Source organism: Pseudorca crassidens, chromosome 3 (assembly GCF_039906515.1).
Source record: "Pseudorca crassidens isolate mPseCra1 chromosome 3, mPseCra1.hap1, whole genome shotgun sequence".
Taxonomy (NCBI): Eukaryota; Metazoa; Chordata; class Mammalia; order Artiodactyla; family Delphinidae; genus Pseudorca; species Pseudorca crassidens.
This window is the reverse complement of record NC_090298.1, coordinates 87544389-87559945: the sequence shown is the minus strand read 5'-3', so window position 1 is coordinate 87559945 and position 15557 is coordinate 87544389. Positions and strand designations below refer to the sequence as shown.

At 40.7% G+C, this 15557-nt stretch overlaps 1 protein-coding gene across 2 annotated transcripts in view; it reads left to right on the top strand.

Moving 5' to 3' along the window:
- Window positions 1-14091, top strand: part of EFNA5 (ephrin A5) — a 281403-nt gene extending 267312 nt beyond the window's left edge. The window contains exons 3-5 of one of the 2 annotated variants that reach the window (XM_067731389.1): window positions 3976-4041; window positions 4442-4522; window positions 9666-14091. In XM_067731389.1, the coding sequence (XP_067587490.1) occupies window positions 3976-4041; window positions 4442-4522; window positions 9666-9787 (269 nt within the window). In that variant the 3' untranslated portion in view covers window positions 9788-14091. The remainder of the gene's footprint in view (window positions 1-3975; window positions 4042-4441; window positions 4523-9665) is intronic. The other variant, XM_067731390.1, reaches the window with a different exon arrangement.
- The last annotated feature ends 1466 nt before the right edge of the window (window positions 14092-15557 follow it).

Sequence of the window (15557 nt, the reverse complement as noted above, 5' to 3'; positions counted from 1 at the left end):
CTGGTGTACAGCAAAGTGATTCAGTTATATATATATATTTCAGATTGTTTTCCATTATAGTTTATTACAAGATATTGAGTATAGCTCCCTGTGCTACACAGTAGGACCTTGTTGTTTGTCTATTTTATATACAGTAGTTTGTATATTGTAATCCCAAACTCCCTCCCCCCTTTTCCCTGGTAACCATAAGTTTGTTTTCTACGTCTGTGAGTCTGTTTCCGTTCTGTAAATAAGTTCATTTGTATATTTTAGATTCCACATGTAAGTGATATCATATGGTATTTATCTTTCTCTGCCTGCCTTACTTCACTTAGTGTGATCATCTCTAGGTCCATCCATGTCACTGCAAATGGCATTATTTCATTCTTTTTTATGGCTGAGTAATATTCCATTGTATAAATATATACACATCTTCTTTATCTTTCCATCTGTCTGTGGACGTTTAGGTTGCTTCCATGTCTTGGCATTGTAAATAGTGCTGCTGTGAACATTGGGGTGTATGTATCTTTTCGAATTAGTTTCCTCCGGATATATGCCCAGTAGTGGGACTGCTGGGTCATACAGTAGTTCTATTATAAGTTTTTTAAGGACCCTCCATACTGTTCTCCATAGTGGCTGTACCAATTTACATTCCCACCAACCGTGTAGGAGGCTTCCCTTTTCTCCACATCCTCTCCAGCACAGAAAATCCAAATATCATTATAGGAAGAGTTCAGGTCTAGGTTTTCTTCCCCTGTTGCAGGTGAAGACCTCTTTTTGGTTGCTACAGCTCCAATTTGGGAACTCAGGGATGAAATGTTATAATTCTTTTGTCCCAGTTGCTGTTGTTTGGCTTCTGGAGGACCTGTAAAGCCTGGATAAAATTCCCTCTGATAAACACTCCCGCGACACCCTCACCTGCCCAGATGAAGCTCATGCAAACCTCAGTTACCACATGGATGCCTCCTGGTCCCTAAACTGTGTTTCCTACCTATGTCCCCAGCTGGGATAAGCACAGCACAAGGACAGAAACAGTTTGTCTTACACATCTTCGCATCCATAGCACCTAACAGGGCAACTGTACATAGCAGTTTTAAAAGCGTTTGAGTGGATAGGTAAAGCTGCAGTCATATATAATAAATGGTAGTAATTATTTATTATCCGTTTCCAAACTTTCACTATTAATTTTCTAAGGAAAACAGCGTATTGTTTTAACTAAAAGTGTTACTTAGTATAAAGTGAAGTGTGTCTCTAGAATCATAGAGATCAATAATACCCACCTCCTGACAAAGGCCAGACACGTTTTAAGCTTTTACTCCCTCATGTCCATCTTCAATCTTGCTCATAATTGATCCCAAGAGGATTTTCTTTATAAATTTACTTGTGTGACTATTACATTTTTCAGTTCCTCTGTTTTGTGTTTTTAATGCTTCAAGCCTCCGCCTTGTTGTTTAGGTGTGACTAGTAAAGCACTTTCATATTACCTTATATATTCAAATATTACTAATAATAATCATTCTTCGTAAGTGATATAAAGGAACCCTCTATTTGTCAGGCAGGAGGTGTGGGTTTAAGAAACCTGGAACAGGACATGGAATAAAGCCACACTCCCAGTTTTTTAAACCTTGCATAAAAAATTGAGTTTTGCTCACATATGGAAAAGTTTTTATGCCTTCTGGTATTATATTTGTTTTTCAACGTGGCAAACAAGGAACCCAAGTTATACCGACTTAGGTTAAGATTTCATGAGCTCAGGTCAGAGGCTGTGGAGTCAAGGGACTTAATGTAATCTGCACTGTGTACTCACATTGTATGTTTATATTCTTTGTTTATCAGTCTTTCTAAGGATTAGAGTATAATAGTCAAACAGCATCATAAGGTATCAGTCACGTTATCATTGTCATACAGCTTTTCTGGTGATAGAGAGGAGATGAGGAAGGGAGAAGTTTGATGGGGAAGAGAGGTCTTTATAAATATAAGTACATTTAATATTTTTAGTGTACAGAATAATATAGCTCATCCAGTAACTAAGGCTAATTGTCCCTCTTTGCGAGCTGGTGAGAGAACTCTCTTGAATTTTTCCTGGACAGTTTATCATGTGTTGATGTTTAGTTATTCCAGCGTGCCCCACAATGATTTTTGTATCCTGGATTTATAGGATTTCTCCTATATAGAAATCTGAAAAATGTGTGCTAACTCTAAGAAGTTCCCCCACTAAAACAAACATTTGATCTTGCCTTGAGCCTGTTATATCTTACAGTATCATCAGTAAAATCAGCTACTGCAATGTGGTAAATCAAGTTCACAGGGCTTGCAGTAAGTTCATCTCAGCTCAGAAATCCATAGCACAGCAGCGTAAATATCCATGTGTCACTTTTTCACACCACCTCTCACAAACAAGATATAAACTATCTCAAGAACCCATGGTTTTTCTAACGACTTGGAGTCACCTATGTGTACTGTATTCGTGACGTGCACATTTGCAGTTGGGGTCCACAGGAAGGACATCATTTCCTGGATCGAACCACAGAGTGCAAATATTGTGCCCTAAATAACACACTAGTTACTGTAAATGTCAGTAGAGGGAGTTTTTCCGACTTTGATTTAATGAAAGCCTACAGCAAAGCCAGCTGTTAGCACTTCTTAACTGCTTGTCAGAGCGAACACGAAGGTGGGGAGGGCTGAAAACATCTTTTCTGTATCTACTTTGGTCTAAGAATTAAGAGCGTTTTCAACAGGTGTTGCATAGCGACACGGGGGTCCTTTCCAGCTTGATGTCTTTTAGGTGGTGACTTTATAAGTTCTCCTCCAGAATGTGGACCTGGAGTTACATGAGGAGACTGTTGGGAAATTAACCTAGAGTTTGCATCTTGAATCCTCTCACCTGCAAAATCAGCATTTTCGTTTTCTGGGCTCACCATGAGGGACAGTAAGAATAGAGGAGGGAGAAGGCACACTGAACACCGGTCCTCTCTTTGTCACTGACAGTATTACCAAACTAATTGTGAGCCATGTGTATTTTGACTGATATCATCTGCTCTTTCTGAACAAAGAAAACACTTGAAGCAAACACATAGGGAGGAAAGTATGCAGCACTCGTTTCTGTAATTTTTGTCATCTTTAGAATGCATGTGTAAACATATGTGATTGTTAAGGGTCTTACGGCCTTGGAAATCCCTTTGACATTATGCTGGGTGTACTGAGGGGAGATCATCTTTCAAACGCAGGGGAAGTTTACAGTCTTATTATCTTGAAGAGGAGAAGAAAGTTTCTTCCTCAAATGATTTATAACTTGAAACATGTTGTCATGTTTTGGTAAGCCCACTTTATTAATTCCATCCTTCTCTGTGGCAAATTTTTAAAAATAAATGTACCATTGCAACCCAGTACTTTCTCAATAGCATATTGTACTTGTAATAGCCTGATGGAAGTTGCTGGGTTTGGTTTAGTCATACAGAATGTGGAGCCAAGTTCTGAGTAAAACCTCTAATTGAATTACCTGCAAAGCACTGACAGACAGGCTTTCAGGACAGACAGAGCTTTGCTTTCCCCAGCAGAACTAGGTCATGTTTAAGTTGGCCTTGTAACTGTTAACTGGATTTTGCCAACGCTTACACCCTGGGCTCTGGTGGCTGCGGGGCCCCTTTCCTGCTCTCTATGAAAGCAGGAGGACTCATGCGGCATTATCTCCTTATTTTAGAGAAAACTGATTACAGATCAAGTTAAACGCAAGAGCCTTTGAAATAAGAATGCAAAGTATTCTTCTGTAGATTACCAACGTTCTTGCATGATTCTTTCTTTATTGTATTGCAAAGGAAAGACAGGTATAGGAAAGTAGCCCTTTCGATAGCAGTCAGTCAGTCTGAAAAGTATTTGTTTCATCTTCTGGGAAGAATTCATGAAAGAATTTACTGTGGCCCATTTGCATTTGCAAATGAATAATCTGGTGGTGTTCTCTCCTTTCTCTCTTGCTCTCTCTTTTTGTCTTTTCCACAGCCTCTGCAATCCCAGATAATGGAAGACGGTCCTGTCTAAAGCTCAAAGTCTTTGTGCGACCAACAAGTAAGTTGACTAAAATGAGCTTCCGAGGGTGGCTTCACTGCGCATGCTCTATTGTGTGGTCTGGTTCACAGCGGTAAAACTTTTTTTTTTTTTACTGTAAATCCTGTGTGGTATCTGTTTTGTATTATCAACATCCATGTTTCAGTTTTCATCAAATTTTTTCTCATTATTTTTCATGATGCCTTTATTTTAAGTACACAGCAGTTGCTAACTTGTTGTTTCTCAGACTGTTGTACGTGCACAGCAAATGGGAACAATATTGGCATTTGGATACATGCCACTGATTGTAAAACAGTCTCTCCATAAGTAAAAGGAAAAATTAGAAAGAAAAAAGAAAGAAGCGGGAGTTTAAGGGTGTCTTCACTAACATATTTGGCTGTTATCTCTATTTTTGTTATAGATAGCTGTATGAAAACTATAGGTGTTCATGATCGTGTTTTCGATGTTAACGACAAAGTAGAAAATTCATTAGAACCAGCAGGTTAGTATGCTTAGAGAATCTCTCTTAACAAATGCATCTCTCTCTGGTGCTTCAGTACTTTTTTTCCTTTCTTCCTCTCCGCATGTTTGCATGTTACAGTTGCTCTGCTTTTGCTCATTGCTAGCAACGCTAATATTACTTATATTCTACCTCATTCCTCCAGTATCTCTGTGTAATGCATGTTAGATAGATAAATTATGACTTTTCTTTTTTTTTGACATGGGTTTGATACAATGCAGTATCCTAGTATAGAAGCCCCATCAGAAAGCTAAAAGTCTCACTACTTTTTTACCATATCCTCTGAGCATGCTGGTGAATTACTGTGACTATTAATGGATCTGTTTTCATGTAAGACAGAAAAAAATTTCTACTCTATGTGCTTATAAAACTTTACTTTTATATTATATCCAAATCTATGGATAAAAGTAATAAGACTATTGCACAAAATAGCAACTAATTCAACCTGTTTAGTTTTCTCTAGAAATTCACATGCATCATTGAACTGATCTAAAGGACTTCATTTTACTTCAAATATTATTTGTGCTGTTGTCAATAGAAATAGGTCTGGAGAAGCATAACCATGTTGCCTCCTAACACCACAAACTCATGCACCTGCTGCTCCCACAAACGTATCCGCAGTAGTCTGTCGAGCCAAACGTGATCCTTGATTACTGAGGCAAAACAAGTATCGAGGATAAGTGAATCTTTTCTACTACTTCTATCTTCCATACCCCCAAACTTTCCCATCACTATGAAGAAAAATAAAACCCACCAACGGGATCGTTGAAGCCTCTGTACTGCAGCATACTGTGGATAATGTAAACTCTCCACTAGGTTATAAATTCAATCTGGCTCTTTAACGCAGCTAGACTGATTATGAGGTGGGGGGAGCCCTCTATCCTCTGTTCACTGAGGAGTGTGCCTCAAAGCCCTTGTAAGCCCCCTCTTATGTAAACAGAGACTTTTTTTTCACCTATTTGCAGTAGGACTTACCTTTCTGATGGCCCTGGAAATTAAAAGGTTGTGAGGTCCACTTTATCCTTTGAGTACTGTTACTGGGACACACAGTCAATGAGCCTTAGGGAGACTTACCTTGAGTAAATGTGGTGCCTCAGGGCATACAATAGCTTCCACGTTGTAACTGACAGGAAGGGTTAGGCTTTTTCCCCAAGCACTCCCGTTTTTCTAAGGCAGGCATCTTATCTAGAGCACAGAGGAGAGGTGTGTACAATAAGCTCTCAGAGGCCTTAGTGGCTCCCCAGGGATCCGTTAGCTGCTTTAGAAAGTTGCAAGGAATGAGTGCTGACATGGAGACATTTTAATTGTGTTCTGGAAATCTGGAAGCATTACTGTGGCTTTTCAAGGTTCCAGACTCCTCACAAGCTTGAGGACTTGGGCCACCACAGGATCTGTGAGTGAGATGAGATCTTTTAAGGACCCCAGAGTCTACAATCTTCCTTTTGTAACTTGCCCAGGCCATGCAGCTAGTTACACACAGATCCAGGTGTAATATTCATATTTCTCAACTCCCATTCCTACATTAGTATAAAAGGATTCTCTTACCATTGCTAGACATAGAGATGTCCACGGAGAGAACTTTTACTATCTTGGCTTTGTTCATAAGTCACGTGTAGGCTGACCGGCAGGGTTGGGCGTGTTATAAAAGTTACCCTGAATTAAGAGTTTCTGATGTACACCGTTGCAGAATGCAGGCAGCGCTTCCCAGTAATCTTTTTTCCAGGTAAATTCCATTGCCTATCGGGAAAGCAAGAGGCTGTTTAGAAACATAACAGATTGCATGTTTTTCACTGGTAATGAAGAGGCACACTGAGGACTGTTCTGACATTAGGAAAACTACCTTTGAATTCAACTAATGATAAAATGCAAGATGCTAACATGCATTCATATGTGAACATATTTCACTGTCTTTGGGGAAACAGACTCTTTGTCAGTGAGCATTTAAGTCCATGATGGCCCCCAAATCTATACACCTGTAACTGATAGAAGTTTGCAAAGCTTTGACAGAATGTGGTCAGACTGTGTGTGTGTGTGTGTGTGTGTGTGTGTGTTGGGGAGAGGCATGCAGGTGTGCTTGCAGGAAGAAGCTCCCTCAGTCAGTCATGACTATATTTAAGGGCATTCTGGTGATCACCTTCACTAAAGAAGTAAGACAAGGTTGAACTACGATCCCTGGCTGCACGAATGCAATAGTAGATTTGATACTTCCCTGTACTCCTTCGAAAAGTCATACTTGCAGCTCCGCACCACTGTGCTGGATGGTTGAGTGCAGACCCAGACTTTATGAAGCCAGCAAGGCTGAAAGGATTCCACTGCATGTTCTCAGCAATGTATACTAATTCACCTGTCTTTGGAATGTGTTTGTCTCTTTTGTTTGCTTGCACACTCTGCCTGCCAGTTTCCTGTCATCAGGGATACAGGATGATCTCAGGGCACACATATGCCACATAACGTGCTCCAAAATATTGCTCGTCTTCTCTCAGTTAACTACCGAAACCCTCATGTTGTGGAATCCTGTAGCCAGGAGGCAAGACTTGATTTGGCTTCTGAAGAGAAGTGTTTTCTGTTTCCAAGCCACATTCACTGTTACAAGTTTTAGAAGTTCTCTCGTGTTTAGGTGTAATTTCCATTGGGATAGATTTTGCTTATGAATTCCTCTTTAGAATTCTGAAATTGCTCCGACTTACCTAAATGACAAACAAACAAACAGCCTGTTTTTCATTTTGCTTCCTGAGGGCCACAGAATCTCCCAACACTGAGGCCCTGTTTAATCAAAGGATGCTCTGTAGAATCCTGAGGCAGGACCAATGTTACAGTGAGAAGAGAAGAACCCTGGTCCCCTAACGGGACTGATTTTCTCCTTTGAGGGCAAGAGGGTACTTACTGGTTGGTTGCCTAGAAAAAGGTTAATTCCAAAGATGGCCATGATTTGAGGATCAAAAGGCACATTGGCCTCATGGCTTCTCTTATATGATTGATAGACAAACGCTTTCGTCTCAAAGGTGTGCGAGGTTCATTCCCCCGTCTTGTGCCGTGTGGGCCTAGAGCATGGACAGCCCTCGCTGAGCACCCTGGTCAGACTGAGAAGGCGAGTCCCCTTCAAGCTCACAACTGAGTATCTACGTGTTACTTGGGTACCTCTTTTATCAGTACACTTCCAAACTTTACAAGGAAGAGGACTGGGTAATATGTTGGTGAAGATAAGACTGAGAAGAACCCAATAGCCGATGTAATTTCAGGTGTATAAATATAAGTGGTATTTCAAAATGAACTCTGGAATCCTCTGGGTTTATGGTTCTTTCACAATTAAGCCTGAAGTACTCCCTTATTCCGACTAACAACAGGTTGGTGCTCTTAAGACAGTGATTTGGATTTTCTTTTCAGGGCTGTTAAGGGCATTTATGTCTACCTCCTAACTACAGATTTAATACATTTGCAAGGCTAAGAAACGGCAGAGAAAAGAGTCCACAAGTATAAATGACTGCATCATGTGGGGCTTTACATTTTCCCCTGCATCCATTACACTTCCCATTCTTGCTCCCTAACCTTTTTCTTATTACCTAAGCTAATAGGTATTCCATGCAGGTTTGCTAAGGTCCAGGAGAGGAGAGCAAATTTGACACAGGGAGGCAGCAGCTTCTACACGTGGGGACAGGCTAAAATGATACGAGCACTCCAGAGCAGAAGCCTCAATGCTGAGAAGACATATTTCTAAGTTCATATAGGGAGTGAATGTAATGAACAGAAACAGCTCATGTGAGCATACCTGAAGTAGAGACCAGCCTGAGCCTGCAAGGTGGTCGCTTTAGGACAAATAACAGGGAGTGTGACTCTGCCTAGTAAAGAAAAAGCATCCCTATTGTGACATGCTGTGTGATGTGAAAACAGAAATGAATTTAATAGAATAGAGTTATTAATCCATTAAGGTGTTCGAGGTGGGTCATTCAGGGATGTCTAGCGATTATCCTTTGAGGTCTACAGAATTGGGAACAACCACTAGAGTCTCACTTGTACCCGTTCTCTCTGACTGACCATAGAGTGAATCCAGCCTGACAATCAATCGCTGAGCCTCCTACAGGAAGTTCTCCTGATGCTAAAATAAAATCTACCAAAGAATCCCACTGGTGGCCCCACGTGTAGTTCAGAGATCACTGAGTCTAAAAGCACGTGTTAAGCCAGGTGGAAGGAAGAAGACCGGCAACGCCAGAGCATAGCATGGCTCATAGGCAAGCCTCCAGTCTATCTTTGGGTACTAATTGCTGCAAAGTTCCTGTTTCGAAGTTAAGCCTGTTAATCATGCAGCTCGGGAAGGCTATCCGAGTCAGAGGCAGTCTCATAGAACACTTTATAGCTAAATAAAAGAAGCTTACCTCACTTAATCCACTTTATTTAGAGGAAAATTTGCATCCACACTGATAATTTATGTGCCCAGCTTCAGCCTGACAAAAATAAAAATAGTCAAGTTCAAGTAATTTAATCCTGGAGATACAGGGTTTGTAATAGAAATAGCACCACAATTGATTCCTAATTGTAGGCAAGCCAGTGGGCACCGGTTTAGTTAGGTTTAGTGAGCACTATGTGTAGTTTAGTTAAAATGCTGTTGTTTTGGCATTTAATTCTTCACATTTGAAAATTCATCTAGACGTCCAACAACCAGGCATTCAACACTAATCCTATGAAACCGCTAAAAAGAGGAAAAAGGGCAGCCCATTCTGGTTAACCACTAATGTGCCAACATTAACTGCATCCTGCCACCCCTACCCCCGTTACTTGCTCCTCCAGGGCGTATTGGGTTTAAACGGTACATTCAGATACCAAGTTTGTGCATGGTGGGTTTGACTGCTAGCAAACCTGAGTAGCTCACGTGCCAGAGGTTACAGTGTGCACATTTTTCACCTCAGTTTTTAAGGAAAGTATTAAAATTGCCAAGAAAGTCCAATTTTCTCTGCCTCTCCTTTGTTTGCTGTAAATAATGAGTGATTATGCAGACATGAAAGTCAATGGTGGCACAAGGTTCATTACCCTACTCTGCAGAGGGTGGCGCGGTCTGTTAACAGCAGGCTGCTGCAAGAGAGTTATTAAGGATGTGAAATCTCATTGGAATGTGTGCTTTCTATTTGAACAGATGATACCGTACACGAGTCAGCCGAGCCATCCCGCGGCGAGAACGCGGCACAAACACCAAGGATACCCAGCCGCCTTTTGGCAATCCTACTGTTCCTCCTGGCGATGCTTTTGACATTATAGCACAGTCTCCTCCCATCACCTGTCACAGAAAACATCAGGGTCTTGGAACACCAGAGATCCACCCAACTGCTCATCCTAAGAAGGGATTTGTTATTGGTTTTTTGGCAGATGTCAGATTTTTATTTTCTTTCCTTCAGCCTGAATTCTAAGCAACAACTTGGGGCCGGGGGAGCTAACATAGTTGCTGCCTCCCTCACCTCACCCCCACCCCTGCCCTTGCCTTCTCTCACCCCTTGCAAATTAGATGGACTCCAGATGAAAATGCCCAGTGGTTATAGTGACAACCGTGGTCGTCTGCTCCTGTGCATTCTCCTCCAAGAGCTCACCTCCTGTAGCGTACTGTCAGCGGTATGTGGACGAGGAAGGATAGTGGCAGATGCAGCCGGTGATGGCGAGGCCCAGGAGGGTTTTCCTCTCCCACGCAATACTTATGCCTTCTCGTTCAGGACTGTAAGATGATCGTGCAGGGCATCATGTCACCATGTCAAGTCCAGAGGGGAGGGATTAAGACTAGATATAATATTACACCATTTCCTCTAGGAGTATATAAATGAACAGGCTTCTGAAAGGTTGAGACACTGGTTTTCTGTTTTTTGTTTTTGTTTTTTTAAAAAGGTGACTGTCTTAAAGCATTCTTGACAGCAAAACTTGTGCTCCGTAAAAGAAGCCTTTTGTCTAGGAGGCGGGTCGAGTGCCGGAATGTTAGCACAGAGCAAGTGTGAAAACACGCTGCGTTGGGTGGGGGATATATATGTGTGAGTGCCTCTAATTTTTTTTGGTGACTGACTGGGCAGCGCACACCAGATTTTTTTTCCTTTGAATACAGATCACCATGGTGCTACAACTTTTTTTTTTTTTTTTTTTTTAAAGAAACTGAAAGAGGCATTTTTACAAATAAAGTGACCTTCCCCGAGGCTGACAAGCCAGGGTTGATGAGTGTATATGGAATAGCTTCGGATACTCCTCTGGGGGAACGATGTGTACCAAGGAAAGGGTGTCAGTGGCCAGAGGAGATGTAATTTGGCTTTGCTGGAGCGCCAGTGTGCTGTGGCCTTTCCCTGACTCCCACCCTCATACCCACACTTTGCTCCACACTCCACGACTACAGGGGCTCAGACACAAACCCCTGTCCCCGGAAGAGTCAATACTACTTGGGAGGGCTAAAGGGAAATTTGGAATAAAAATTCCAAAGTCTGGAACGAAAAAATTCAAGAGTTGATTTTATATTCTTTCCCTTTCTGACACAGCCTGAAGCGTAGGGGGAACATATGTTTATCTGTGGGAGATAAACAAGATGGAGTCCCAAAGACTTTAACAAACTATTTTTTTAAAAATCCACTAGAATAGAATATACATTATTTAGATATACTTTATGCTGAGAGTGAGTATATACGCTTGTCCTATTTAAACCTGTGAGAAAAAGTGGCATCCCTTGATACATTTAGAAATATGGGGGGGCTGCCTTGTTTCATTGTAGGGGTGGGCAAGAGGACAGTAAATCAGCACGGCCAACAGGGATGTTCCCGGTCCATTACCAGGAAATGCAAGCCTTGGGGGTTGCTACTGGTGAGGCTGTCACGAACTTTGAACTCCAAAGCCTAGACAGGGAAAAGTGTCAGACCGATGGAAAAGAAAAGAAATCAAGCAAGCCTTTTTTGGCTGTTGCAGGACATGTCAACAGAAACCATGCCTTTCAAAACAAAACAAAAAATAAATGCAATGATCGTGTAAGATGTGAAAAACTGGAAGCGTTCCAGCACAATAAGGACTTTTTTAAAACTGGGTGTTTTTTTTTAATGTACATGTTTAAAAAGAGGGGTCATATTATGGATAGACTTCATGAAGGGGAATTTGCTAAGAACTGTGAGTAGTTCTGAATTAGAGAGATATGTGAATGAAAGGCAGCTGTAAAGGCACTGCACGCTGGAGAGTTGTACACATGTTGAAATGTAATCTGGGCTTACCCGATCCGTTTGGAGTGGATGTTAATGCTGGGTCTATTCGCACTTGGAACCATGTGAGAGGTTGCCAGCCTCTCGGATTAAATCCCATTCCCCCAGACATCAGGAACTTCTCTGGAGTGGCAGAGTCTTATCACAGAAGGCAGCCACCATTTCACTGAAACAAAAGTTCACAGCATTGGATTATTTTTTGCATTAACTATTTATATACTCAGAACTCTCAGTAATACCCAGTAATACTTCTTTTTTATTAATAGTTAGTTACAGGCTTGTTGGTCCAGTGGGATTTGGGTAGGGGGAAAAAGATGCCTTCTAAAATGGATCAATAGAACCAAAATAATATTGCATGTTCTATGACCACAAGGAAATCAAATGATCCTGTAATGATTCCAGTTAGTCATAACTACATTATCAGTGCTAATTTCATTTTAGAAATGGTGACTTCTGTGGTTTTTCTAGCATTTGTCTCTAACAAATGATAAAATAATTAATGACTCATGGCCCTCTCTGCCATTGTCTTTCATTTTTCACAGTGAAATTAGACCCCTTCACCACTGTGCCACTACAAATTAAATGTAAAAAAAAAAAAAAAAAAAAAAGCAAGACTATCCACACCAGTAGACAATGTGCTTCTCTACCTAAAAGTGACGTAATTGTAGGTAACGCTTGCCACGGAGTTTTCAAGAAGACGATTGGTATCGTGCAGTTTTCATCTTGTCCAAAAAGTGCTGGTGGCCTTTTGTGATGGTGTTAACAACCCTCAGGGGGCTTAGGAGGATGTCGACGCAACTTTGTAGCAGCTTTTAATTTCAAAAACAATTCAAAAGTATGAAGGGCAGCCTTCTCAGCCCCAGTCAGTCAAACCCCAGCGACCTTTGCCCCTGGTTGCCAAGGGCTTTGCAACGTGAAGCAGGGAAATAAGGATCTGTCTGTTTAGTGGATACCGTGTATCCTTTAATAGACCAGGTAATAGTTTGTGTTAGTTTAGACTATTGTTTTGTACTGTACTTTCTTGGGTGGCAGAGGAAAGAAAAGTAAAACGTTAAAAAAAACTGCATTCTTTAAATTCTGTATTATTAGCAACCTCTGTTGTATATAGTGTTTGATAATAAAGTATTAATTTGATTCTTATGCCTTTTGTAAGTGAGAACAATAGTCTTTCAGGATACAAAACATGCATTGAGGCTTTGAAACATCCAATGTAGACGTGGCTAAGAAGAGTCACAAATGGCCGAGACACTGCTCCATACAGGACTCACGTGTGGTCACCGCCCTCCCAATCTTAAGACTCCACCATCTTGGGACCTGGAACAACATGACTTTTTTGATCAACATTTTGTCCTCAATGTTTTCAAGGTCTGATGTTGGAGCCCTGTGGTGTCCCCCCCACCCCCGCCCCCGGCATGTTGGTTTGAAAAGGTTTAGGGAATTTAGTAACGGTTCTGTACCTTGGTTTGGTCTTCCGTTTGTGGTGGTTTTCATTCTTCCCCAGGAAGAGTCTTGTCAGTATCATGTGCAGCCCAAGCATGGGAAAGGTTTCAAACCAGTTCATTTAGGAAGGTTAAATGGGGGTTCTTTCTCTCTGAGTCATTGTGAAAGGAAGAGTCACACAGTACCTGTGGACTTTCAGGGACTTTGTCTCTGGTGCCTTAGCAACGGCAGCAGCCATTTTTATTAGTTTCCCCAAAATTTAAAACAAAAAACAGTTTAAACCCCTTCCCTCCATTCACTGCTCTCAGAGCTGTGATCACTAGTTTTTCTTTTGGAAACCACCTCCACCAACAAACACTCCCGTTTGCCTACACTCCCCCCGCCACCTTTTATTTCTTATGTTTACTTTTTCTGTCTCTCGACTTCCTCCCACTTTTGGTTTTCCCTCAGAACCGTGAATGGGCAGGTCTGTCTCTGGTTTGGCATCACTGAGTTTTTCCCATGCATTTGCCCCAGAGCTGCTCGGATGTGAGACAAATCTCCCTACAATGGGCTTGCTCCCATTGTCTGTACAGTTTAATAGATGCTGGCATGTTGGAGGTTACCCATGAGTCCAAATCCGCTTTCCATGCTTACTCTTGACACCCCATTGAAGCCACTCATTGTGTGTGCGTCTGGGTGTGAAGTCCAGCTCCGTGTGGTCCTGTGCTTGTACTGCCCGCTTTGCAGTTCCTTTGCACTTACTCATCGAGTGCTGTTTTGAAATGCTGACATTATATAAACGTAAAAGAAAATGTAAAAAAAAAAAAAAAAAAAACACACACACAAACAAACCCATATGATCTGTATTTGTATATACACGTGTCCGTACAAGTATACCTAAATAAAAATTAAAGATTTTCATCATTTTAATTGGAGCCCTCCTTCTACTTCTTTGTTCCTTGAATGACGCCTTTATTTCAGGGGCTACTTGTACTCTGCTGATTTTTTCAAAATCTTTGTGGACAGAAAAGATAATACGACAAGCACAAGAGAAGGCCTGAGAAGGTCAAAGAATGTGCAGGGTTTGAAATGGTCAAGTATCTAGGCACATTCCAGTTATTCTGATGAGAAAATAGTGAGATTTCAGTCTTGTCTCAGTATTTGAGCCTTAAAATAGGCACTATGACAAGCCCTGCATCCTAAAACAAGTGTTAAATTCAAGAGCTAAACACATTATGTTCTTTTACTTTGCATGTATTTATCTATTTTTTTCACCTCATCAAGACAAAGATAAAAATAATCAATTTAAAGCAAATATACTTCCAAAAGAATGAATGACAGTAATGACAATAATCACCTCAGTACAATCCCAAGCCACAATTCTCACTACCAAGGAAAATTAATTTACTGCTGTGTGACCTTGGGCAAGTCACACAACATCTTTAGGACTCACTTTCCTTATCAGTTAATAACAAGGTTGTATAAGTGCTTTGATTTTTTAAATATTGCCCTTGCTGGACACTGGGAAGCCCATTCTGCATCGGAGTGATGTGAGTTTTTTGTCTTTGATGATGACATTGCTATAAGCACAATTTGAGAATTTCATCTGTAGATGGAAAAAGCATCAAATGTCTGACAAAATAGACACCTAATGCATTTCAAGACTTGGCTTTAATTATACCATGTTAACATTAAACTCATTGAAAGCTTTTTATTATACTTAATTATTTGACAGGGCACTAAACACTAATTACAACTTACTGTAACCTTTTCTGCTAATGAAGAATGACAGCTTTATAGAATGAGGAACAACTCATTAAAAAAAGATGTACTGCACTACCTATGTGATATTTTCAAACCAGAACAGCATTACGTGGTCATTTTCATCATCACCATCATCATCAAAAGCATTTAAGTGATCATGACATTGTGCTCAGCGCTATGCAGAATAAAGTTAATGTTTACAACCTGTACTTGTAAAGTTTACAACATAAGGCAGACATTACGTGTAAACATAACATGGTAACGATCTATAGAGAAAATATAAAATTCAAGCATTTTTATTATACATAAATAAGAAAGGAGATAGATGAGGAAAAAAAGATCAGGATTTTAAGATTAGAAAGCTTAGAGTTAAAGGAAATTATCTTGTCAAAATGGGGTTAAGAGCTTCTTACAAAATAGAAATCTTGGTGGGTTAAAAAGCACTGTGGGCTTAAAAAGGACAGTAAAGTGCCTGGAGTCAATTTTCATAGTAGCTACAAAGGTGACTCTGGAGATGAGAAAACCTGAGTATCATTGAAGCAAATTATGAGGAGACTGGTCCAGAGAAATCACCTTAGTGCCCTAAGAAAGTAGGGGAAGCGATGAAAAGATGACAACTTCAGATTCTGCTT